At 46.3% G+C, this 25633-nt stretch overlaps 1 protein-coding gene across 2 annotated transcripts in view; it reads right to left on the reverse strand.

Annotated features, from left to right (window-relative positions):
- Positions 1-25633, reverse strand: part of DLEC1 (DLEC1 cilia and flagella associated protein) — a 56751-nt gene that overhangs the window by 2113 nt on the left and 29005 nt on the right. For both annotated transcript variants that reach the window (XM_084859424.1, XM_084859425.1), the window contains exons 16-37: positions 23791-23962; positions 21704-21797; positions 21373-21503; positions 20217-20375; positions 19857-19996; positions 17954-18104; positions 17753-17863; positions 16811-16929; positions 16371-16556; positions 15282-15343; positions 14939-15090; positions 14030-14139; positions 11933-12003; positions 11117-11319; positions 10125-10274; positions 8622-8744; positions 6731-6825; positions 5705-5789; positions 4172-4366; positions 2233-2394; positions 671-824; positions 128-248 (exon numbers count right to left, since the gene is read on the reverse strand). In XM_084859424.1, coding sequence (XP_084715550.1) covers positions 128-248; positions 671-824; positions 2233-2394; positions 4172-4366; positions 5705-5789; positions 6731-6825; positions 8622-8744; positions 10125-10274; positions 11117-11319; positions 11933-12003; positions 14030-14139; positions 14939-15090; positions 15282-15343; positions 16371-16556; positions 16811-16929; positions 17753-17863; positions 17954-18104; positions 19857-19996; positions 20217-20375; positions 21373-21503; positions 21704-21797; positions 23791-23962 — 2946 coding nt within the window. The remainder of the gene's footprint in view (positions 1-127; positions 249-670; positions 825-2232; positions 2395-4171; positions 4367-5704; positions 5790-6730; positions 6826-8621; positions 8745-10124; positions 10275-11116; positions 11320-11932; positions 12004-14029; positions 14140-14938; positions 15091-15281; positions 15344-16370; positions 16557-16810; positions 16930-17752; positions 17864-17953; positions 18105-19856; positions 19997-20216; positions 20376-21372; positions 21504-21703; positions 21798-23790; positions 23963-25633) is intronic.

Below are 25633 nucleotides of genomic sequence, written 5' to 3' on the forward strand. Positions count from 1 at the left end.
ATCGGGACATGGGAAGCTGTCTTGGAAACCCACCCTTTGTTTCAGGTGTGGAGCGTGGCAGCAGGTTGGGCTCTGGAGAAACCAACAAACAGCACATATCTAAACAGCACATATCTTCATCTCCTACCTTGGTGTGAAGCACACCAGCAGAGGCACTTTGGTCGGCACTCTGCATTTGTGTGCTTCAAGAATGCCGTTATTTGGGGAGATGGAAAACACTTCAGGTTCTTTGTGTCGCTCGTCTTCATCTGTAAAAGGAAATTAAGTTCAGTAAAAGTATAAATGGGCGTTCTTCAAGGAAAAACTATTACCCTCTATTATACCTTCTTTGCTGAACTTATTCCCCTTATTGAGAAACTGACAATGGCTGTTTGCAGGCTATTCAATTCACTCAGAAATTGGTCCAAACATGCCATACAAGCCTTAAAAGGATATAAAGGTTAATTGAGCTCTGAAAATGCCCTGCAGGGCATTCCACTTGTTTGCCTCTGTTGTAGAAATTATCCTGGTTTCACAGTAAACTCCCTCTCTTTCTTTTGTTGGAAGGAGAGATATACAAATAGTAAATGAAACAGATTGTAAAACGAAGCATGCTTTCTCCCAATGCAACTTTCAGGCATAGGGACTCCCTTAACAGAGCAGAAGGCATCGACTTCCCAGTGTGTCTTACCCAGCAAGGCTGTCCAGTAACTCCTGCATCCGCTCTTATTCATCACAAGGACAGCTTCAGTCCTTGTTTGATTAACAAGGCAGGTTTCAAAATCAATCGTTTCGCAAGAGAGCCCGAGTACTGGGACAGTCAGGTATGCCGTCACGGGCAGCACCTGCAATGATATGAAATGGTGAGGGCAAGAACTGGTTAGCAATCCCACATCTTCAGTCACAGGGCATCCCTTGATAAAGGAGGTCCCATATACTGACCGTGCAAACCAGGCTAAGCCCATATGTGGTAATTGCCCCATGTGTGGATCGTATGGAACAGGGCTGGCTAGTGCAGGACTGGATGTGACTGGGGTGGATGTCGGACCTCCTTCAGGGCCGGTGCAGATTAAAGTGGGCCATCTTTTAACACCAGAACTAAGATGCCAGGAATTGACTGTGGGACTGCATGTAAGCGCCCTCTCCTTTCCAGAATTACTGTCATAAGCTTCATCAGCAGTAATAGCTAAGCAGGATCCAATATAAGCAGCAAATGCATACCAATGTACCTCTGTACAGGAGCCAGTGCACTTACTGCAGGGAAAGCGCTGCTTTCTGGCACCTTCATGTCTCCACTGCTACATAAACTTGCCTCTGAACCCAGGGAAGATTTGGCCCTTCCTTGCTTTGGGCAGGCTTTTGGCCTTCTAATATCTCTTATTATGTCCTTGCATCATTTGTACAACACCCAATTAACAATGTCCTCTGGATGGTTAGCAATAAAATTATAAACCATAAAAGCTAAATAAATAAAACCACCAGCAGCAACACATTAAGAGCAAAGTTAAAACACTTGAGGATCTTAAAAATGATATTAAAACACTTGGGAAAATAAAAGGATCTTCACCTAGCACCGAAAAGGCGATCATGCTGGCACCAGACAAGCCTCTCTGGGAAGGGCATTCCATAATCAGGGAGCCATCTTGGAGGGCCACACATTCCCCTCCCCTGAGTTAAATGTTTATTAGGTACTTTTTAAAAAATCCACCAAACTTTTTTTAAAACTTAAAATGCTTTTCTGGACAGCAGGGGGCAGTAGCTTCACAACTGTGCCAAAGGCTAGCCAATCAGCACTCTTCACAGCCAAATTCCACTGATGCTCCTGTGTTTAGTTCAGTTTGGCAGTCCCTACATCTGGCCAAAGAGAGGCACATGCAGAGCCACAGCTAAACCGTTCTGCTCAGCCACACGCTCCTTTTCAAGATCAAACTCGTATCCACGAACTTCTAACAAGTTTTGAAAAAACTAATCATTGGTAATAGTAAACATATCCTGTCTCAGCTGTATAAAATCCTTTTAAAGTATGACTGAGTTCAAAGAAGTGAAAGAATACATGGTAAAATGGGCTCAGGCAGTTGGAGGCAACATGGACAGCAGAGAGAATAATTTTATGATACAGGAAGCTGTGAAGTGATTGTACTCCCGAGCTGATCCAACTTACCCCCATGGTGGGAGATTCCCCAATCACATGGACTTGACCGCTGCCAAATCGAAAGAGTATTGACTGTTCCTGGTTTCCCTCCTTCTACATACCTGAGTTGCTTTGTTACTGTATTCAATGACTAGATCTTGCCTAAACTCCAGTATTTTGTCTCCATTTTCGAGCTGGAGCACTTGAAGCCCAGGCAGCGATTGATCTTCTGGAAGATGTTGGTAGGTTAATAACTCCAGGGTTGTGTGGAATGACACCTTCACCTGTGGGGAAGCAGGTCAAAACACGTAAATGACAACCACGTTTGCAGGGAAGTTGATGTAGAAACACAGGAAATGTGATTACAACAGAACTCTTCATTACATTCACCTGAAGGGCCTGAAACATTTTACAGACAAAACAGTGAGTGATCTTAATGCTTCCCTTCAGGCTGCAACAGAGAGGCTGGTGATCATGGAAAGACCAAAGATGTAGCTGCAACAAATGAAGCCTGTTGTTGGCACTGCAACATTGTCATGAGGACTGGAAACATGCCTCTTTTTAAAAAATGGAGATCATTATTTTGGTGGCTATCAGGATATGCACAAAATCAGGACCAATGCAGGGCTGCTTCAAATGGTGATTGTTATTTATTTCTCCCAGAGGGAACTCCAAGCTGTCTCCCATCCGGGAGTGAACAGACCCACACCTGCTTCATCTCATACATTCACCCACCCACAAATCTAGTCTTTCTAGGAAATAGCATAAACGCCCTGCCATGTGACGATTGTGTGCGTGCACACACGGTATCTTACTGTGTTAATTCTGCCAACTTACAGGGTCCCATGCCTTCCCCTTTCTGAAATGACGCAAACAGATTTCAACTAGTAGGAGAGAAAATTAGTTTAATTCAGAGAGGGGCAATCACAGGTTCTTCAGGCTTAGAATGGAGTTCAAAGAATACTGGACAGTTTCATTGCTAAAACTAAGTCCCTGTAGATGGGCTTGAATGGGAGCCCAGCAGCCTGGGAACTCCATAGAGGCCTTCTCTGAGCTCCTCAGAGAAAAAGCAGGATAGCAATGTAATAAACAATCACCCCTTAAGAGTCACAAGAGTCCGCTTTCCAGCAACAGAGCTCCTCAGCTGAGAAACAATTATCTCTGTTTACTGGAGGCAAACTAGCACTATTTTCTGCAGGCCCAGCCACAACTCCTTGATTCCAATCAAGCTGATTTTTACAGGCCTAAAGTCGAACGCAAGCAGTGTCACATCAGCAAGACAGGCCAACTTTCTATTGCAGCAAGTTCATACAGGTATTAAATGCGGATCCATACAGGGGTACACTTTCTGCTGCTTCCCAGCCACGTCTGTAGCAACATGCATGTTCATCTCCTGTGCAACCTACATGCAGGGTCCATTCATACTGTCTCCTGCCTGAAAGTGTTTCACATGTAGTAAATACAAAATGTGTGAAATGGTCCTCAACAGGATGGAAGATCAACACTGACCCCACGGTGAATTCAAAGCATATAATAGGACAGTGGCAAAGCAGCCATTGGATGTGTCTTGTGTCACAGCCAGTTCGATTTCCAGAACGCGGTGGAGTTAATGTTTTGAACGATGACCTTCAACACAAGCTGAACATTGACCCAAGCTGCAGCAATGATGCCTTTGTTACATGGCCAACGAATAAAACTTTCCTCACTCTTTACTAACCTCAGAACAGCTTTCTTCAACTTGGCACACTCCAGATGTGCCAGGCAACAACTCCCATTATCCCATTGGCCATGCCGGCTGGGAATGATTTGTGTTCTAATCCAATGCATCTGGACAGCGTCAGGTTGGGGAACACTGCCTTAGAAACCACCCTGATTCGTAGTCATGAATAGAGGTTGGATCCAGACTTACAGTGCAATCCCATGCATGTCTACTCAGAAGTAAGTCCTATTGAGTTCTATGGGTGTGTATAGGACTGCAGCCTGAGTAAATTCAAGTAATGTAGGCGAGAGGCAGCCCGCTGTGCCTCTAGCCTGCCAGGTGTGGCTTGAAGATGATCTTACCAGCATATTTTCCAATGCGTAGAGTAGAAGGTGATTCCCCTCCTCCTCCCTGTCACTCTGAGATGTTTTCAGGCTCTTTTTGGGGTCCACTCCAGACACAGAGAAGGGCATCGTTAACATGAGCTTGAAGGACAGAGGGGTCTGTGTGTTGTTTGTGAGTTTCACGTTGAGGGCGGTGGCTGAATCTGTCAAAACCTAAAGAAGAGAGTGTAGAGAATATCATTTCCTGTGATGCCTACAGACTCTGTCTCCCTTTGGTCATTCCCAGTACAGGTACATTTTACTTCCAGAGACTGTTACTAAATCTTACTTAGCTTGGGTGCAGCTAAAAGGGTTGAAAGCCAACTTTAGTACAGATTTTACAACAAATTAATAAACTAACAGCCCAGTGCTGAAAAGTTATTAGAGCATTTAGAATACAATGTAGGTGTTGTGGGTCAACATCACCCCAGGAGGTACTGTACCAGCAGCCAGTTTTGGCCCCAAGAATGGCCCCTGGCATAACTGCCCGACATCTGTTGGTGCTCTTGGCTGGAACAGTTGCACAGATTGGGGGGGGGGGAGACGAGGCAGCCTCATTTAAGTGATATTTTATGTCTTTGGGCCCAAACAGCTACACAGAAGCTGGTGCTGCCCTGCCCTGGCCTGGCCTCAGATAGTAGTAAGAGGGAAACATTTTTGGAGAGAATGAAGGGATTTTCTCCCCAGAGTAGCCTCCAGGTCAGGGGGAGGGGGTTGGGAACAGAAGGAACCCAAGCCTCTGCAGTCTGGACAGGGAACCTCTGCAGGCTTGAATCGACCCGCTGGCCAGAGGTTCCGCACCTCTGCTTTAGCCTCAGCAGCTCAAGCTGGATTTCTGCATGTAACAAATTCCAGGTTCCTGGCATGGTGGAAAGAAAGGGGGAAGCAGATGCTGAGGAGAACCAGATGAATTCTGGCAGGGGGAAAGGGCCCGGGGAAGGATAGACAAGTGGACAGGGAGCAGCAATCCCAGCTCAGGACCATTACAACCTCAGTCTAACCACCCATGCCTGACAGAACAGCTTGAGTTCTTCCGGGCTTGTCTCTGCAGTTGTGAACACCAAGAACGCAGAGAACCTTGGTGGGGTGGAAAACTCCATAATTTTGAGTCACATCCTCCAAAGCTGTTCTGCGGCAGCTGCACTGACCACCAGTTAGCTTTTGGCACAATTCCAAGGTGCAGATATTCACCTGCAATGGCTGAGGCCTATATACCATATGGAGAATCTCTCCCTGTACCTGCTTTGATGCGTATCTTGTTCTACTGAAGAGGCTCTAGATGCCATCACATGACATCTACAAAGCCACCTCTGTATCCAGAGTCTGATGCAAAGTGCTGGGACACAGACCACAGGGGACAATTAAGAAATAGGATGCTGGAGGAAGCGACCTTGCTCCCATCTAGGCAAGGCAATTCCATATAGTGGTTAACAGCAGCTATTTTACGTTTGTGGGATTCATTTGTTGTACGGTGGTATTTGGCTGAATTGTGAGCCACTGGGCCAGACTTACACCCTTGAGGGGCATATCTGAGATCAGACTACTGGCCACCACGTTAAACACCAATCCATTCTCGTGATCCATTTCAACAGTTAACCTGTGAGAAAAATGCAAAATGAAGCAAGTAACTATAAAAGAATAACTGGTGAAGCTCAAGCAGCATAAAACAGTAACGAAGCCGATCAAAGATGAAAAGGGTAGGGGAAAATCAGGGCTTTTCTCCATGAGGCTTTTAACCTGCCACTTTACTGAGGCTTCTGCTTCCGGATTCTTTGTGGTATTAAGATCGGCTCCTTTACATGTGTTCTTTTCTGGGGATTTTCTTTCTCTGCCTTTCTATGTGTTGCATTACACAACCACTAAGTGGCACTGTGGTATAGCAGAATTGTGCAAATACACCAGGTTTTTATGCTGCCATTTACAGAAATACCAGATTTCCCTTTTTAGCAAAACCCCCCACCAACCTGTAATAGCAGCAAATAATGGGAGAGGCCTTGGAGGACTGACGACGTCGTGTACAGCACTCACAAACTACCATGAGTGAGGAATTTCGAGTGCACAATAAAGGCCTCATGTAGAAAGGCTCTAAAAAGGAGAAGCCAGCTTGCTTTGGCCCCTTCACCTGTGTGGATTTGCCAGGGTTTCAGGTGAACTAAAACACCTCTGGAGGGAATAGATGCACCAAATCAGGTTTCCAGTCTCTGAAGCAAGAAACCCTTGGAAGTGACCCAAGCAAGCATACTCTAGGACAGAGGTAGGCAACCTGGTACCCTCTCAATGCTTTGGACTACAATTCCCGTCATCCCTGACCACTGGCCATGCTAGTCGGGGTTTATGAGTTGTAGTCCAAAACTTCAAGAGGGCACCAGGTCGCCCATCCCTGCTTTAGAACCACCAAGCTATTTCATGAGGGATTGGGGGCACCATTATCTTAAAAGCATTAAGAGACCTTCTTTTGTTCCTGGACTATCGTCACTGTCCCAAGGCAAAAGGGTCCCTTTTATCGTTGTGCTTTGTCAGCTCCAATATTGTACTTACAAAGCAGGTTTGACAAATGCCTGCAGATCGATCCTCAATGGTGCCACAGCATGGCCATCCCCACGAGTCACTTTCTCAGGGATCTCCCGAGCATCCTGGTGGAGGAAAAGTCAACGGTGTTCAAACAACAGATTCACAGAGCCACCCTACTGGGTTTCTTCAGAGCACTGGGATGGAGCTTGACTTGACTGGTGTTACATCCCCTTTGGAGTGACAGGACCTGCCATGACGACAGCATGTTCGATGGAGAGGGGCAGGTTCCCAAGGCAGCTTCTTTTGGGAAGACCAGGACTGGCTCGAGCGGTTTTGTGGCCTTAGGGAGGGAAAGAGCCTCCCCAGTCCTCCTGTACTGCAGAATTGCAGAGGATTCCAGTCTGTGTAAAGCGCTGATGAAGACGCGGATGAAGAAGCAACTAGACTCCTGTGCTGCTTCTGGCATGCCGAGTGCTGCTTCATGCCGAGCGCCCCTTGAATTGTGCTGCCCTAGGCAGCTGCCTGGTCTGTCGCTCTGGCTGGGCCAGCCCTGGGGAAGGCTCAGCGAATGGACCTGGCTCATGCTCAGGGTCTGCCTGATTGGGACTGTCCATAAAGTATGTCACACTTTGAAAGGCTTTTGTAAAGACCCTGGCCTGCCCCCTCCCATCGCTTTTTCCCCATTTGAACCGAGGGCCAATCCCTCCTTTGCCACAACTTTGCGACCCCTCCTCCCAACTTGATGTGTGACTCATTTTATCGATGGCCTGATTGCTATGTTTTGCAGGCAGGAAGGAAACACTCTCCCAAGTCTACTTAGAGATCCCGAATGAAGGTAGGAGAAATGCTTTCTCCTTCAGTGTGTGGCTAAATCATTTGGAAGGATGTGCCAAGCTATGTGAAATCCGCAGTAAAATATTCCACACCAAGAAAAACTGAACTCTTCAACCTGGATAAATTATGCAAATCAAGTACATTTACGTACTTTGTATAAGGCATTATTTTAGTTTTAGTATATGCATAATTTATTCTGCTTTTGCAGAATAAATTGGGCAAGAAGCTATGCAGGGCACGAAAGCTCTGTCCCTAATCTTGTATAACTTGTTTAGCCACCCTTTGGACTCTTGGGTTTTCACCAGGTATTGCCCACCAGATATTGCATTTTAAAACCTATTTTTGTAACCCTAAGGCCTAGAAACTTCATTTTTAAAACCAACAGAAAGCTGAGATTCCTAGGAAGTTGAAACTGTGCACAGAACTCCACCTTCTGAGCTTACAAAGAATCATGGTAATCACACACAGCCATGGCAACGCACCCTACAGCAAAGCACCATTCTGAAGACACCTTCTGTCTGCGTGTGGATGATTGTGTAGGGCAGGGGTCCCCAACGTGATGCCCACGGGGACCTCTACTGGCTCCCATGAAGCTCTCCACTCCTTGCCCCCTTCAACTTTAAATAGGTATGTTGTTGTACTTCTGTGGGGTCAAATATGTGGATTGGCTTTGGCGCTGAGACCCTTCCTCTGCTCATACTCCATTTCCTGGGTGAATTACTAGCCAGGCCCCCATTATGTGACTAGCCACATCCTCTGTGGGAGCCATTTTGTGGTGGTGCCCACAGCAGTTTCTCAAATTCCAAACAGTGCCTACTGGTCCAAAAAGGTTGGAAGAGGCAAAAGTGCAAAAGGGAGGCAGTGATGTGCATACACATGAGCGATTGGGTGTGCAAATTGGGGCAGCGGGATGAGAAAAGGCTGCTGGACAAAGTCTTATGCACCACGACACAGCTGGAAGAGGACCGACCACCACTGGCTGATGTCCTCCAGTCATTCAGAGAAGTCTTTCAGGCTGTAGTTTGTGGAAGAAAGAAAGAGTACGTTAAGAGGCAAGCAAGACTTGTTCTTATCTTATATGTACCTCACTGTCCAGACTCATGAAGCCCAAGGCGAAACCTTCACATTCAAACTTATTAATAATCTCTGGTAGCATAAGTGGAGTGAAGGAAATGTGAATGGCAGCGGCGCCTCCTGCAGGGATGACCTGGAACCAAGCAGTTAGTTAACACCAGTAGAAACATATCGGATTTAAAAGACTGCACAGAGGTCACTAGCTCCGTACACCCAAGGGGGCTCAATCTTATTGTTCCAAAACAGCAGCCCCCCAATGCAATGTTGCTTTTAAGCCAATTGGTGTGTCAGACCGAAAGTCAACTACCTTGACACTCTGAAGGCTTTTACACTCAAACTGTTGGCTCTGATTAATGCTATTTTATTTACTCATTCATAAATGTGGCATCATCTACCGTAACTTACCATCCAGCAAGTTATAAAAACAAATATAGAAGGAGACAGGGAAGAAATCATTAAAAGATATGCAACAGTTTTTAAAGTGCCATATAAAATAGAAACTCTTGTCTATTGCTAAATGTAAGGACCGCTAAAGACAAAAAGGAAAGCCAAAGAGAAGAGGAGGGTTGCAAGAAGTTTCTTAAAAAGAAATGAATACATGGTGGATAGGATCACGCAGAATCATGTAAAAGTTGCCTTCTTCAGTGATCTCAGACACAGAGAAAAGGTGGCAAGGCTAAATGAAAGAAAATATTAGGGACCACTGGGGTGAGACAGAGAAAGGGGAAAACATATGAAAATTCTGGGATGATGCACCTCTTATGTCATCAGTCTTGCAGAGCCCTTGGAATTTTGGAAGTCTCATCACAGAAAGCAACAGACATCCGATTTATAACTCCCCCTCTTTCCCCATAGCTGGACACAGCCCACCAACCACAGATTCTGCAAAGTGCTCAACGACAACAAAACATTTTTGCTGCCAGGAAAAAGCCCAGGAGGTTTACTGAGCCCTTGGTAGGATACCATATATGGCCAATGGTCTCCATTGGCCTTGGTTGGTCACAAACTCTTCCTAATTCGCAGTAATCTGGAGCTTCTCTTTCAATCTTCCTGTAGCATTGTAAGAGCAGTGGCCTCTCCCTTAGATCTCCTTCACTGTATTAGGGCTTCTCCACACAGAGGCTTTTTATCCCACAATTTTACCAGGGCTTCTGCTTCCGGATTCTTCGCGGGATTAAGATGGGGCCTTTATATGTGTGTCTCTTCCCCCCCCGCCCTGCAGCTTTCCCCCTTTATCTGTGAGTTCTATATATTTCATTATACAGCCACTAGATGGCGCTATTTCAGTGCCACTTTCTCTTTACACGGACAAGTTCACGGGAGAGGCGCTTGAGGTTAACGACATCATGTAATGGACTTGCAAACTTCCGTGAATAACCAATCTCAATTGCAGGAAAAAAGCCCTCTGTGGAGAAGCCCTCAGTCCTCTCTCACGCATAAAGTCTTTTCCCCATGTTAATCCTTTGGTTTTCGTCTTGCAGTGGCTACCCGCAGTAGAAAAATCAAAACTTACAATTTGCTTGGGAGTTATGCAGAAGGGGTAGTCCGAGGGCACACCTTCATGAGGTCGGATGACCACAGAGATGATTTTCTTGGGACTGAGTGGCTGCCAAGACATATCATCGCTTATTCCTTCATCATCCTCAAAGATTGGAAACAGAGTCTGCAGGAGTGAAATACATGAGATGTGCAGGATCCAGAGGGAAGAAAGTACACAGAGTGGCATTGTATTCATGAAAAAGGGACATAATTTTTTTAATGCACAAAGGTAGGCATCTCCTAGATGTTTAACTGAAAACTGTACTGATTCATCTCCAAACAAGGAACAGACTGTATCTTATTTTAAAAAGACAAGTCCTCTGAGCAGTCCTATTATATGGGCAGGAGGGGATGGGCAGTTTGGAGGAGCTCGCCCTGTTCTGTGCACATATGCAATTACTGATATTGAAGCTGCTGTCAGATCAGGAGGAGTCCCTTCCTGGTCTGCAGCAGCAGCAGCATGTCAAATCATGAAGAGGAGGAGGAGACAGGATAGAGAGCACTGGTAATCGGGAACTCATCGGCCACGTGGGTTTTTTTTCAGAGCAGGAGGTTTGTTGCCCTTCCAGCCCTTTGATGCCCACCACCAATATGTGGAAGTTGATACCAGCTACTCGGGGATGATGTCATAAGTATGATGACACTATATCACTGTGTAGCCAATCAAATTTGGCTATATGTTGACATTACAGAGGGCAAACAAAGCCAATTGGAAGCGAGGGAAACGTGACAAAGGAAGCCCTGCCCTCACTCTGAACGTAGGGGAGGGGGAAGACACTTTCACTGCCGAGGCAACTGCGCTAATGATCCCTGTCTTGCCATGCTGTGGTGGCTCCACCTCCTGAGCCCTTTCCTCTACTTCCAGAGGGTTGGTCACTACTCCTGCAGAATCAGCTAAGACTTTTGCCACCTTTCACAGTGCCCCCTTCAGAAAGCATTCAAAACTATCAAGCACTACGTATTTACCTGGTTCTCCTTGGGAGATGGTAGCGACATAGAACCTGAGGTGTAAGACATTTTATCTGGGGGTGTTTCAGCCTCCCAGAGAACTTCAATCTCATTGCCGTCCAGGTCCTTAATTGGAAAAGGATCACCATAGAACACCAAGAGATCCACCAGTTTGTCATCATCCTTATCCTGGTTATAACTTTCCCAGTCCATTCGAATGTCTGAATTCAAAAGCGGGAAAAAGCAAACCAAACATAGAGTTGATAAAGATCTGCAAGCAAGTGTAAAGCCAAGCATGCATGTTTGTTCCACAGAGTGCAACATCAGGTGATTATTAGCACGAGTGAAATAACCGTCACATGGCAAACACTACAGACAAAAACCTTTTGTATTAATGAGTAGTGTGTTACAGTCTCACTGCAATCTCACACCGTGTGGTACAATCTCACCACAATGGGTCTGACACTGGCTACAGAACTCAGCATCCAAAGAATCTCAGCTTTCATTAATCACCCCACCCCATCCCCACCGCAAGTTTCTAATCCTCAAGTCTGTGAAGATAGTATTGCAATCCTTGGAAAAATCTCAGAAGCCAGAAGAGGAGGGAGGGAGGCACAGCTTATGTGCTCAATGTACCTTTACCCATATTACTCTGGTTATGAGGCTGCTGCCTATATTCTAAAACTGCTGGGATTCCACTCCTGTAGTTCCTTTATTGTCCTCCTGGCAAGCAGCTCAACTGAAAAGATCAAAAGCTGCTTACTGAAACTGTTTGCTAACAGATACCTTCCAGAAAAATGACACTGTCATGCCTAACACAGCACAAACACTTACCAAAAGGGGTGGGGTTGTTGAGCCGGATGTCGCGTGAGACTGTATCCCCTCCAGAGATGTGGGCCCCAAACCTGGGAAGGAAAAAGTAATCATGAGGGTATACACGACACAAGTCTAAGCCAGCCTTCCCCAAGCTGGTGCCCTCCAGATGTGCTAGCCTGGTGGCTAGAGAATGCTGGGAGTTGTAGTCTAACACACCTGGAGGGCGCCAGGTTGGGGAAGGCTGGTTGATGTTTTTGGTCTTTTCTTTAGAAGTTGGGAAAAAGGCAAATGAGCCTCACCAACGGAGTGGAGTTGGGCAAGGCAGAAGTGAAGGGCTTGTCTCTGCACCACAGATGTGGTTCAACCATCATTCCCTCTCCCCAGAGAGCTGTAGTGGTGTCAGAGGCTCCTGGGATTTCTCACAGAATTCAAAATGACGTGAACGCTCATTCTTAGGGGGAAAGCCAGTTAAACCAGTATTAAACTCGGTCTGGAACTGTGCTCTGTGTGTGTGTGTGAGTGTGTGTGTGTGTGTGTGTGTAGGGCTCCTAAGGGCTTCCCAGGCTGATCGGCCCAATGTTTGCCTGAAAGGAATGCAGGGGTGCCTACACCCCAAAATGATGGATGACCTGACACACAATTAAGCCACTCTCAGCTGAGGGGAAAGGGGGAGCTGGAAAAGCAGCTGGGTGAGAGCCGACGGTCAACTTTAAAGCCGGAGCCCGAAGAGTCAGTCTGCTTGCAAGGGGCTCCACCCCCAGCTCCCTGAAGGGACTCCAAGACAGCCCCTGATAGGCTGTTAGGGCACAAACTGCGGCCACTGGAGGGACCGTTGCTGGTGGGGAGGCAAGTCCCTCCCTTCCCGAGCAAGGGGGGATTAATGGCACCCAGTGGCTGTGGCCAGGCCGGGGTTGTGCCCTCTGAGGCAGACCCTCACCAACGACTATACGTTTCACGATGGGGGTATGACCTCAGAGGCAGCCGTTTCATGTTCTTCTGGCTCAAGCCACTTGGGCGTGAGCACCATCATTCTCTGCAAGCTGCACGTCGCAAAGGCCACGCCCCCTTCACATGCACAGGGGTAGCGCAGATCATTCTCCTGGGGCTGTGCATCTCTGCAACACCCTAAGATGCGATGCTGGGGGTTCTGTACAGCTCCAATATACCCAAGTGGAGTGCAACTGTATGTTGTTGTTGTTGTTGTTGTTGTTGTTGTTGTTGATGATGATGATGATGATGATATCCCGCCTTTCCGCCAAAAACGGCACTCAAGGCGACTACAAATGGTAACCCATCACTCCATGGGAGAAAGCTTTAGCTGCTGCTTAGGGCATGTCTGTGTTGCTGGAAGGATATAGGGAGAAGAACTGTGGGGTAAATCGTGTCTCTTTTAGCAGGAGAGAGTGAGGAAGCCGCAACAGTCCACTGTGATAGTGTAAGGATGGAGACCGTGGTCACATCCACCTACAGAAAAAGATGATGTGGGGCAATAGCAGAGATGTAAAATGTCTGGAAAATTTGAAGCCGTGGACAAAAAACATGTTCTTTTTCGAGGGGAGAATGGACATTTTTGGGAAAACTGAAAAATAAGGATTTTTTTTTTAGCGCACTTTACAGCTCTAAAGTCATTTTGTTGCTTTAGGACAGCCTTCCCCAACCTGGCGCCCTCCAGATGATTTAGATTTCAACTCCCACCAGCCCCAGACAGCATGGCTAATGGTCAGGAATACTGGGTGTTGTAGTCCAAAATATCTGGAGGGCACCAGGTTGGGGGAAGGCTGATTTAGGAACATAAATTATATTATGAATAACTTTGATCATAAAATTATCATTAAAAACTTTCGAAGCTAAACTCAGTTAGTAAAATTTGTAATCATTGTTTGAATAAACTATACTTTTAAATTTAATATACCAAATGTGATAATTTTATGAGCAAGCAAGTTATGCATAATACATTTTAGGTTCCTATTTTATGTCTGACACAACAGGAAAACTATACAAGTTGACTGGCCCTTGCTGAACATTCAACATACAATAAACCCACGAATGTTCAGCAAGGCCCAGTCAAGCCTGCTACAGTTTCCAGTAGCCTTGCTAAGAGCAGCTGGGTTCTACCTGATTACAGGAGTCAGCATTGGATGGTTTGGTCCTGTCACCTGCAGGAAGATCGGGCAGCCTTTCACAGTCATTTCGATGGGAATCAACATAGGCTCTGATTCTCCCACCTGTACAAAGGAAGTAATTTTTAAACAAACAAGGCATCCAGCTGCCAAATTATAAGGTGGTCCTGGAGGCAAATGGATTAACAAGCATTCTTTTTTTCTTTTCTTTTTTTGGCAAACATGAAATCAGTTATTTATTGTAGAAAATTGATTGCACTGCAGGGATTCTGTAGGCCTTCAGGAAAGGGGACAATGCTGGTTTGCTGCCTGCCACACCCTTGCGTTCAAGACTCAGTGTACAACTCCTCCCTGCAAATTCAAGCAAAGCCCCAACAGACCACAAGGGATCCCTCATTCATTGGTGAGAACCTAAGATAATGCGATTCAGGTTTCATGGGTATAAACTATATAGTCCATTAAAAACTCACAGTGAACATAAGGACAGTCCTGCTTATCTAAGCCCTATCTAGTCCAGTATTCTGCTCCCACAATGGCCAACCTATGGGAAGCCCAAAAGCAGGACAACTGTACACTTCTGCCTGTGTTCCCCAGCAAGTGGTATTCAGAGGCACTATACTGGAGGCAATACACAGCCATCATGACTGGCAGCTACTGATAGCCCCATCCTTAATGAATCTGTCTGAGTTAGTGGCCATCACCACATCCTGTGCTAGTGAACTCCACAGTCCAACTATGCGCTATGTACACGCCTATGCATGTTTACTCAGAAGTAGGTCCCACCATGTTCAATGGGGCCCACTCTCAGTTTAGTGTCATAAGGTTGAAGCCTCAGGCTTCCCAAAGTCCAGGTCAAAGCTCCAGCCCCTGGACCATGTCACAGAGAACCGAAGACGCCGCCTACCTTACAGATGAGGCTGTCCTGGTAATGTCCCCACATGTTGTTATAGGCTGTTATTTCTACAGTAAGTGCCTGGAAGGCCTTCAGGGTTCCCACAGAGGGGTGGACGTGGAAAGTTGCTCCCTTTCCATGTGCGAGCATGGCTGCTCTGAAGGCTGGAGGAGCAGAGCAGAGAACTGATTCGACAGCAGTGCTCTTACTGAGCTCCCATTCATTTCAATAGGACTTGCACAAAATATCTTCTTGCTGGATTGTGTCCAGCTGCACTTTTCATTCCCACCAACTTATTTCTTTCCCCTCACAAACTTCCTGCACATAAAAAGGTAATGGCAGCAGAATTGTCTACCTGATTGTTTTCTCTTTGCGATCTGTCTTGTTATTCGTCCTGTTTTTTCCAATGCTGTGTCGCTGGAGTGTGGAAAAAGGAAATGTCTCAGTGAGAACTCAGAAGGATGCACGGATTTCTTCAAACATGATGCATAATTCTAGCAGGTGTCTAAAGCTTACAGATGGCTGTAGATCGGCCTCTTAGTCATTGTCAGCTGCAAATTTCAATTCACCTGGGTAGCGTTGGGCAAAACACTATCGCTCAGACTTAATTCTGCATCTCTAAAATGGGTGTTATAGCTGCTTCCCTCACAAGGTAATATGGCTCAATTAAGCAAGCCACACAACATCTATAGGGCACCACCTTGGGGACTATAATTTCCATCATCCCCAACCTCCTCCCCCACTCAAGGCCTTCCCCTGCTGTTCTGTGTAGCACCAGAGGGCTCTGGAGCCTGAGGATTTTGTAGTGTGGGGGAAGGTTCTGGAGAGTGAGAAAGGGAAAATATATTTTTTTCCTTTCCTTTCTCCTGAGATATGTCTGTACAGTGCAAGGGCATGGTTTTGTTTTAACCTCATAACATGAATCTCCCCAACCCTGAAACCCTATATCCAGGCAGAGCCTGGACAGCCATCTGTCAGGGATGCTTTAAACTGGATCGCGATAGGAGCAGGGATAGGGGACAGAGGGGGCCAATGACAGCCCCTCCAAAGTGCCGTTTGGGCAGAGCCGGGGGGGCTGCTCCCAGCAAGGGGAAAGGGGCACTGTCAGCAGCTTGGCCGTGGTCGCAAGTAGCAAGCGTGGCCCCACTCAAGAGGAGTGGCAGGGTTTCTGTCGCTCTTGCCAAGCGGCTCGCTGCCTCATGCCCTTTACCCATGATGGGTTGGCACATTTGGGTTTGGATGACATGCCAGCCCATCATGGGTAAAACAACCCCTACAACACCCCATGGGTTATCAGGGTGCAGAGCCATCTGGATTCGGTCAACACACTAACCCACCATAGGTTGTTTCACATAACAACCCATGATGCGTTGGTGTGTTGTGCAAACCCAGCCACTGTTTGTTCCTACCTCTGATTAGGCGAAATGGAAGAAACAAGACTTACGCATCTGAACCCTGTTCATGTGAGGGTGGTGGGCAGCTGAAACAGTCAACCTCTATTGTGAACAGAGTAGCTAATTCAGAATGGTTGGTAATTATTAGCTGACGTTTTATCACACTCTTCAATGGCACTTCAGAGCCAAAGTCTAGTTTTAGGTCTTGAGAACGCTCTGATTTTTCCTCCTCATCACTGGAGAGAAACAACAACAGATGAGAAATGATCTTCCTGCTTCACCAGAGAGATGTTTCTCAGGCAGATTGCTGAAAAAGGGAACCAAACACAAAAACAAACAGAAACAGGCAGAGAAAAAATGGGTTTCCATACAATCTTAGTGGGTAAGTGAGAGGCCTCTCTATATTCTAGCCAATATGATCCCAAATGAGTGTCATTTTGGCTGAGCTTGATGCAAGCTCTGGTAATGATGAAAGATTACCTTCCTTTACCTGTCAAAGGGTATAGAGTATGTGATATGCAGCCCCTTTACTTCACCAGAAATAGCCAGAAAGAGTGGATCCAACATATCTTCAATGCTACAACACAGAGCAAGGTCACTCAGCTTGTCCTAACAGAAAAAAAGAATTAGATAGGTCTCTTTGTAAGAATACAAAGGGGAAAAAAATGGCATCAGCAGGATGTGTGTTAATTCATCAGGACCAAATTGTGATGCTGCACTACACTGGTGCGGGTAGGGGGGATAAGAACATAAGAAGAGCTGTGATGGAACACACTAAAGGCCTATCTAGCCTAGTGTCCTGTTTCCCATAATGGCCAAGCAGATGCCTATGGGAAGGCCACAAGCAGGACATGAGTGCCACAGCTCTCTCCCACTGTTGTTATATATTGGAATATGATGAGGTCCCCAAAAGAAGAAATGGAGAGGGCAGTTTTCCAAGGGGGAAAAAACCATCCATACAAAAACAAAACTGCATTTGGAAGCAATTTTACCACAAAGATAGTTGTGAACTGCCCAGAGAGCTTGGGCTGTTGGGCTATATAGAAATTAAATAAATAAATAAATAAGATTGATTTTTATTTATGCATTTATTATTCAAAATATTTCTATCCAGCCCTTCCACTGCATCTCCAACCCTCAGTGCAGCTGACCACATTTAAAAAAACACCTCTATGGGTTGGATCCAGACTTAACCATACTTAGAGTAGACCCACTGAAATCAATGGGATTTAAGCTACTTATGACTTCAATGGGTCTAACTCTGTCTGCATCCAGCCCAATAGAATCCATCAAAAATTAATCAAACAACAATCACTAAAATAAACAACAGCACAAATAGAGACAGGTGCAGCAGGGAAAGCCAATCTGAAAACAAGATCACGATAACTATGTCCGCTGCACTTTGAGTACCAAGTATTTCCAAAAAACTGACCTTCGTATTAGTCATTATCACCACACATAAATCCTTCTTCTCATTTGGACCCAAAATGCCACTTTCTGGAGAGATGCTAAGCACACAGGAAGAGGCCTGCCTTCCAAGGAGCTGTCAGACAAAGCAGGGTAGCTAGTCAATTAACGGGTACCAACAGAACCCTTTGACTAGGTACAAGTACAAAAAATACTGAGCACTGACCTCCCCCCACTTGAAGCGAGTTGGGAGCAGTGTCTGGTTAAAAAGCTGGATGGTTGCTTCTCTAGCAATTCCAACGGAGAGGTCGAAATGTAAATGGCTCGAGAGCAGGCACACGTGGGGAGTCTGAACTTCCACAAAAACAGGAATGTGACTGGACGGTAGAGAGGTACAGGTGCTCTGTCATCATTACTGATAGCAAGCGGGCATTCATTAAAACAATTAGTTCAAATCAGGAAGTGAAATTCAGCCCTCCTTTCTGCCTCCCACCATTTCTGTCCCCTTAAGCTTGCCAGATCGCAAGACTGCAACGATGGAAGAACCTTGCCTGGAATAACATGTGCAACAGCCCTGCTGAGAGCACGCAGCCATTCCTGTCGGTCAGCCCCGCAGGAGACTTGGCATCAGCCCACTTCCCTCAGACCCCTCTTGGCATCAACTCCACATCTCCACTGCTTCCCTCAGATCCCTGCCTTTCAGCCAACTGACAACTCCGGTCTACTTCCATCAGCCCTCCGAATCCTCGGCCACCCTCCCCAACACTCCTGCCACCCTCCCCACCAACAGCAGATGACCTTTTCTATCGTGGAGCCCAATGTTGCTACAGCTACCTCTCTCATTCACCCCTCCTTTCAGGGCATCACCAGCATTCAAATAGAAGCTCCCAGAAAAGCAGCACCCTGGTTTGAATGCTCAAGATGGACTGAACTCAGCAGGGCTCTGTGCACACCACTACTGCCACCTCCCCCTTCCCCTATCCCCAGGAACTTACCTAGGAGCACAGGAAGGAGGAAGGCAGCATAGGACACTCCATAAGCTCAGGTAGAGTGTCTTCTCCCACCAGGGATATGTGTAGGACTACCAGTCCCAGAATCCCTGGCAGGAAACTGATGTGATGTGCATTATTTCCACCAGGGAAAAAGGCCTCTGAGGCCCAGTTTCCAACTGGTAGCCCTGTCCCCATTCCCAGCAGACATTGTTCCTTTGGGGCCTGACACCTCCCCCTGCCCTGCCCCAAGGAAAACAACTCAGTCCTTGGGGCAGGGGCAGGGGGAGATGGTGATGGAGGGTGCACTGTGAGCAACCTTTGAGCTTTTGTGGATCGAACACGCACAGAAAGCTTGAGTCTTTGAGATGGTTGGATTTATTGTTTATTTATTCAAAGCATTTATATCCCACTCTTTGGTCAAAAGACTCCCAGAGTGGCTTACAGCAATTAACAGATTTCAATGCTTACGAAGGCTTTTGAATGTTTTGCAAAGGCTTGTCCCCTTTGGTCCAAATGACAGAATGCTTGTGCATCTCTACCCTTCTTTCATCAATTATCTGTTTCCTCTGCCCTTCTTTTCCTTTATCTACCCCTCCCTCACTTTTGTGCTTATCAATTCACTACCTAGCCTGCTCTCCTTTTCAGCCACCTGGCCTCTGAGTTTCCTGTCCCTTTGATTCCCTTCCACCTGGGGACCCCTTCCCAGTCCTCATCCTTTGCACATAGATCCTTCTGCCCCAACTAGCCAACTGCTCCTTCTCCGATAGAAGTCAGGCTTTTTGCAGACATCTACAGTTGATATTTTAATTCCCTCAGCAGTTAGCATGTTTCTGAATATTTCATGACCTCACAGCAGCTCAGCCAATCACGGCAGGGGCATCACCCCACAAAATCATAGTAAGTTACAGCCTAAATAGCTGTAGTTCCTATGCTTAGTGTTTCCAGTAGCATGTCAATTTGCTAATAACAGGGCCAGTGTGAGCATGCTTGGCCAGAGCGAGAGATAATTTACAGTGTTTTAAAAGTCGCCTACTTCCCTATGTTCTCCAGGCAGTCTCAAGAGTCAACAAAGCATACAAGCAATCAGTATCAAAGCATCATTACCAGAAAGGTTTCTATTCCATTTCGTGTCCTCACCTTCCAACTCCATTTTCCACTTCCATCTCTAACACAGTCTGGAGTCGTTGACATATATATGACGTAAACAAAACCGAGACGCTGCATTTGCCAAGAGGATACAATTCTCCACTAGGAGGCCGAACTGTGAATGGAGAGGCCTGAAAGGAGAAAACTGAGAGCCAGTGTACTTCACTGAACAGAGTTCTGGCCTCAAGAGTCCCCCATTCAACTCCCTGCTCAGCCATAGACTGAGTGTCTTTGGAGAAGGGACTGCAAGGGGAACCTCCAGGCTGTAACCTGGCAAGCAACCCGATTGGCTGGTCAAACAGATGGTTGGGTTTGAGAAACTAAGATGAAGAGGACCTTAGAGCAACATACCTCTTCACCCCTTTCAGCAATGCAAGCAGGGCTTTCCTGCATTTTCCATCTTCCCGGCAGCTGACTTAGGTTTTCGATCTCAAAAGTGCACAGCACTTTTTGTCCCAGTTTGATCAGGCCCAAATCAAGTGATGGCACATCGATGGAAAGAACAGGCCCCTAGGAGAAGTGAATAAAAGAAACTGGCCAATTGTTACCATAAAGTGCCCACTTGAAGGCACTCAAGAGCTAAGATTTTGCATGCTCACATTTACTTCCAACACAACGCCATGTGAAATACTGGCACAGAGGCTCTGGAATTCTTCAAGAGGGCAGCCAGGCCAACTGAAATGCATCAAGCACTAGGAGAGGGGCCATTCCTCAGTCTTAGAGTATTCAATATGCATGCAGCAAATTCCCAGCGATCCCTAGTTAAAAGGATAGCAAGGCTACCAGTTTAATATTGTAAGCTGCTTGGTAAAGGGTTTTTGCTTTGAAAAGTGGGATATAAGGACCTAAAGAAATAAATACGACTGGGGAAAAAACAATGCATCACAGTGGATCCTGGACCTGACAAAGAAACAGATCATGGGCCCCCTCCCAAAATCTCTCTGCCAGACCACTCTAGGCCTCTCAGTGATTGCTATGAGGCCTTCAGGAACTAAGGGGTTGCAATATCGCTGCCCTCCTGTACACAGGAAGCTGCCTTATGCAGGGTCAGACACTGGTCCATCTAGCTCAGTATTGCCTACACTGACTGGCAGCGGCTCTCGAGAGTTTCAGACAGGAGTCTCCAGGGTTCCAGACAGCCCCACCCGGAGAAGTTGGAGATTAACCCTGGGACCTTCTGCATACAAAGCAGGTGCTCTACCATTGAGTTACGGCCCTTCTTAGCATGCCAAAGACCTTGGAGCATGGGCAGAGTGCTATGCTTCCCTACGCTATGTTTCTCTGCACATACTCATCAAGATGGACATTTCCGATGCCTCAATCCATTCTGGGTTTTTTGTGGAGCGGAATGGATACATTCTCCATTCTGCCAACATTTTTCGAAGCAGAACAGAATACTGCCACTCATTCTACATACATAGAATCATAGAACAGTAGGGTTGGAAGGGGCCTACAAGGCCATCGAATGGTTTTACTCAGGCATTTTCATAGGTTTAGATGTTCCCACCTTAAAGTCAGCTTCCACATGCAATACGACTGGCTCTGCAGAGTGAGTGATTTGACACTGCACGTCATGACAAGAATGCCCAGGTTTCCCTCCAGTAATAACGAACTCAAACTCACAGCATCCATTTGACCCTAGAGAAGGCATATCTGTTACTTCTACTGGAAAAAGGAAAATCATTATTTTTTTAAAGCCCAAACATTTTCCCAAGTTCAATATCATCACTCAGAACACACGCTGGCATCATATTATAGCTACCATTTTTCTCTTATCACGGTGGCCCAGTCAATGCAACGTGTGTGCATGTCAGATGCCACAGACAGAAAAGCTTTACCTAACTTTCCAGTACAAGGTTCAACTTCAACTATGTCACATTCGCTGATTTTCTGCCAAGAAAATGTGACTGGTGATTTGCTGTTATTATACATCTGAAAATTAAAAAATGAAGGACAATTAATACCACTATATATGACAGAAGTCCACATTTCCAGACTACTGAAGTGACCCAAAATATGTGCTTCAGGTAGGTATATACAACATAGAATCATAGACTAGGGAAAATTAAAAGGTAGTAGTAGCCTACTTAAATTTTGCAGGGAGCTGAACCAGCATTGAGTTTGCTGATAATTATATCAGTCAAAAGTACTGCAAAGACAGGGGAAAACTGGGTTACCTCCACAACAGAGAGAAAACAGAAGAACTCCTCTTTTTAAGGTACACCTATACTGCTGTTTCCCACATTCACAGCCAAAACTCCTTCTACTACAGCATGGAAGAATCCAAATCTTCTTTTTGCTCCTCTCCAAATGTTCAGGTCCTCCCAAGGTTCACTGTCTACACCTGATGATACAATCCTGCCACACACCCCGCAGTATATCACTGCCTGTCTCCTCCATATTTTTTCAGCTAAAGAGTTCTCTGGAGCGGTGAATTCACAGAGGGGGCAAAGATGGTTTGTTGCTTCCCCTATACCCCACTCCCTCAGCTGTACAAAAAGATCTTTCCCGAAGCTCTTCAGGAGCAGAAAATGGAGATGCACCCTTTGCTTGTGGATACCTGGACCATTCTATAGGCAAGTTAACATAGCCACTCATATTAGAACAGCTGTCCTCAACCTGGTGCCCTCCAGATGTGTTGGACCACAACTCCCAGGATGCCCCAGCCAGCAGACAGGGCTGGCTGGGGCCTGCTGGGAGTTGTGGTCCAACACTTCTGGAGGGCATCAGGTTGGGGAAGACTGCATTAGAAACTGTGTATTCATCACTCCCCTGCAAAAAAAAATTATATATTTTCACAAGGAAGGGAACTCAAAGATTATCTAGTCAAGGTGTGGGCAGAAAATAGATCTCCCGGTGTTCTGGACTTCAACTGCCAATGTTCCTGTCCATTGGCTAAGCTGGCAGGGGCTTCTGGGAGTTGAGGTCCAAAACATCTGGAGATCTACCTTCTGCCCACCCCTGATCTAGTCTAATTCCCTGCCACTGCAGGCCATCCACTGCTGTGGCATCTGTGATTAGCAGCCATCCAGCCTCTGCCTTAAAACCTCTAACAAAGGGGAGTCCACCACTTCCCAAGGCAGTCTCCCTAATGGGGTTAAGGGAAGTTCTCCCTAATGTTTAATCGAAATCCCCTTTCTTGTAATTTGCACCCATTGGTTTGGGCCCTACTTCTGGAGCAGGCTTCCCCAACTAGGCGCCCTCCAGTTGTGTTGGACTACAAACCCCATCAACCCCTGCTAGCATGGCCCTCAGGCATTGCTGGCTAGGTGTTATGGGAGTTGCATTCCAACACACCTAGAGAGCACCAGGTTGGGGAAGGATTCTCTGGAACAGCAGAAAACAAATTTACTCCGTCGTGTACATGGCAGCCCTTCATATATTTGAAGATGGAAACCAGATTGCCACAAGGAATCTGGTAACAAGGAGTGTAACCAAAACCTAGCCATAAGAAGAAATTACACAGATTTAGAAGGTCTCCATAGATTTATGCGCAATGCAATCCTACGCACATTTGCTTGGAGGTAGGTCCCGCTGTTTTCAACAGGGCTTGCTCCCCTCGTGAGTGTGTTGAGGGTCACAGCCGTAACGTGCAAGCCCACACAAGTTTATTCAGCGCTAAATCCCTCTGTGTTCAGTGGAGTCATTCCCAAGTAAGCGTGCGTGGGATTGCAATCTCTGGTGTGGCATAACTGAATCTGCTTCCATTGTTCAAGTTCTTTCGAAGTCTTTTGACGTTCGTGAGACGGATGGAAGAAGCAGAAGAGCTTGGACCATTATCAAGTTTTCTCCCCAAGCGTGAGTACTCGAAACCTGGCCTTCAGGATGATGAAACAAATGAATTTCATACCTCGGAAACCTACAAATGGACAGAATACACACAGTCCCCAAACAGCACTAGTAGCAGAGGAAGAAGTAAATGTACCTTAAATGTTCTTCTAACATTTACACCAATGTAGTTTTCTCCTGGGATGATAATGGCGTATGGTTCTAAAAGGAGAAGAAATGGTTCCGTCTGTCCTTTAATATCTATTTCCAGGGCAATCACATCCTCGTGTTGGCTTTCAACATTTTCATACTGCTCCAGTTTTTGAGGACTGCATGAGAAACATGATTAAAATCGCCCTATTATGCATACTTAACATAGAACAGTATCATACATGTGATTCTCCTCCAGCAGATCTCAATGTTACACTTTTACAATAGCATCATCTTAAATATTTCATCCCACATGGGTCAGTTAACTGTGTCAGACACCACTTCAGATAAGGAATTTAAGTGTTGCCCTTTTTTTCTCTCCTATTTAGGGCCAAACTATGCATTACATTACTCACCCTTTTTCAGAATGAGTGGGGAAACTGGCCACTTCTATTTTGAAGAAAAAGCAGATCAGGACTGGGCACCAGTTTCCTGCCGAAACCCATGCCCACCCGCTGCTGCCTGTTCCCAAAGGTGCTGTTTGTGTTCAAAAAGAAGTGGGCATTTTACGCGCATAATGCAACGTGTAATTTGGCCCTTGTTTGCCTGCCCCCTGCTTAAAAAGAGAGAGAGAAAGTCAAAGCAGAAGAACTTGTGAAAGCTTTTATACTGCAAGGACAGAAAGAAAGACCTATGCAGAAGATATAATAGTATCAGGGACAAAGACAGGGGTGAGGATTCAGCAGGGGGAAGGGGATTCCCTTTAAGGATATTCCAGGTGCTTCTCCTGGATTCTCAGCTGCCCTTTAAGAAGAGATAACAAGTCTCGAGTATGTTTAAAGCAGGGGTGCAGAACCTCAGGCCTGCATGCCAAATCTGGCCCTTCAGGGATCCCAATCCAAGCCTTTGGGGTTCCCTGGATATCCATGCCTCCTTCCTGCGAGCCAGCCCCTTTCCCTTAACCACCAATTGTTTGGTGGCTTCCTGGCTTTTGCATCTGCCACTCACCTCTAAAAGGTTGAAATGCCTCCCCTAAGTCCCAGTTACTGACAATAAGAGCTTTAAGCTAAAATATGCTGGCATTTTGGGCCCTGCCCCCCTTTTGCCTTTGGCCCCAGCCACCACTGGAATGCAGCCCCTGAGACCTTCTCCAAAACGGAGTTTGGCCCTTGAGTTGAAAGTGGTTCAACACCCCTGGTTTACAGAGATAAAGAGGAAAAACACATAGGAAATATTCTATCCTATTGCTTCGTCGGAATGAAACTCTACGCTCAGCGTCAGATCAGATATGACAGGGCAGCTATTCATGTATTTGTCACATTCATATATAAAATGGTGGGCAGGCGCTACGCTTTACATGAAAAGGAGTACGCTGAAGGAGGAGAATGAAGTCTACCCCCTTCCCCATTTTATATCGCTGTATTCTGCTGCTTGAAGCACTTCCCCCTAGCCCAGCTCTGATACCAGAGGTGAGTCAAGCTAAGAAAAAATTGCTTAAAGCAGAGGAATGCAGCAACCTAAGGAAGGGGAGAGTGGTGGGTTTCACTCTGCTCCCTATGTTTATTGCTTTTCATGTAAAGAGTAGCCCGTTCCTACCTCCACTTTTTCTGTGAACAGGACCGATAGGTGGATTAACACATGTGGATGTCCTTTGGCCATTACTTGGGAGCAGAGATGCAAAATCCAGGCTCCCAGTCACCACTGGAGAGGGAAAAAAAACGGATTTGGCGACCGATGCTCCAGTTGCCACAGGGAACAAGAAACTGGTTTTCCCTCTTCTTGGGTGTGCAAGACATGGGTGCCTCCTTTTACTCCCTTGTTCCCTACTTCTGTCTTTCAAATGAGCCAAG

The sequence above is a fragment of the Heloderma suspectum genome, chromosome 5, assembly GCF_057233095.1.
Source record: "Heloderma suspectum isolate Gila_16-S chromosome 5, 16-S_ref, whole genome shotgun sequence".
In the NCBI taxonomy this organism is placed as follows: Eukaryota; Metazoa; Chordata; class Lepidosauria; order Squamata; family Helodermatidae; genus Heloderma; species Heloderma suspectum.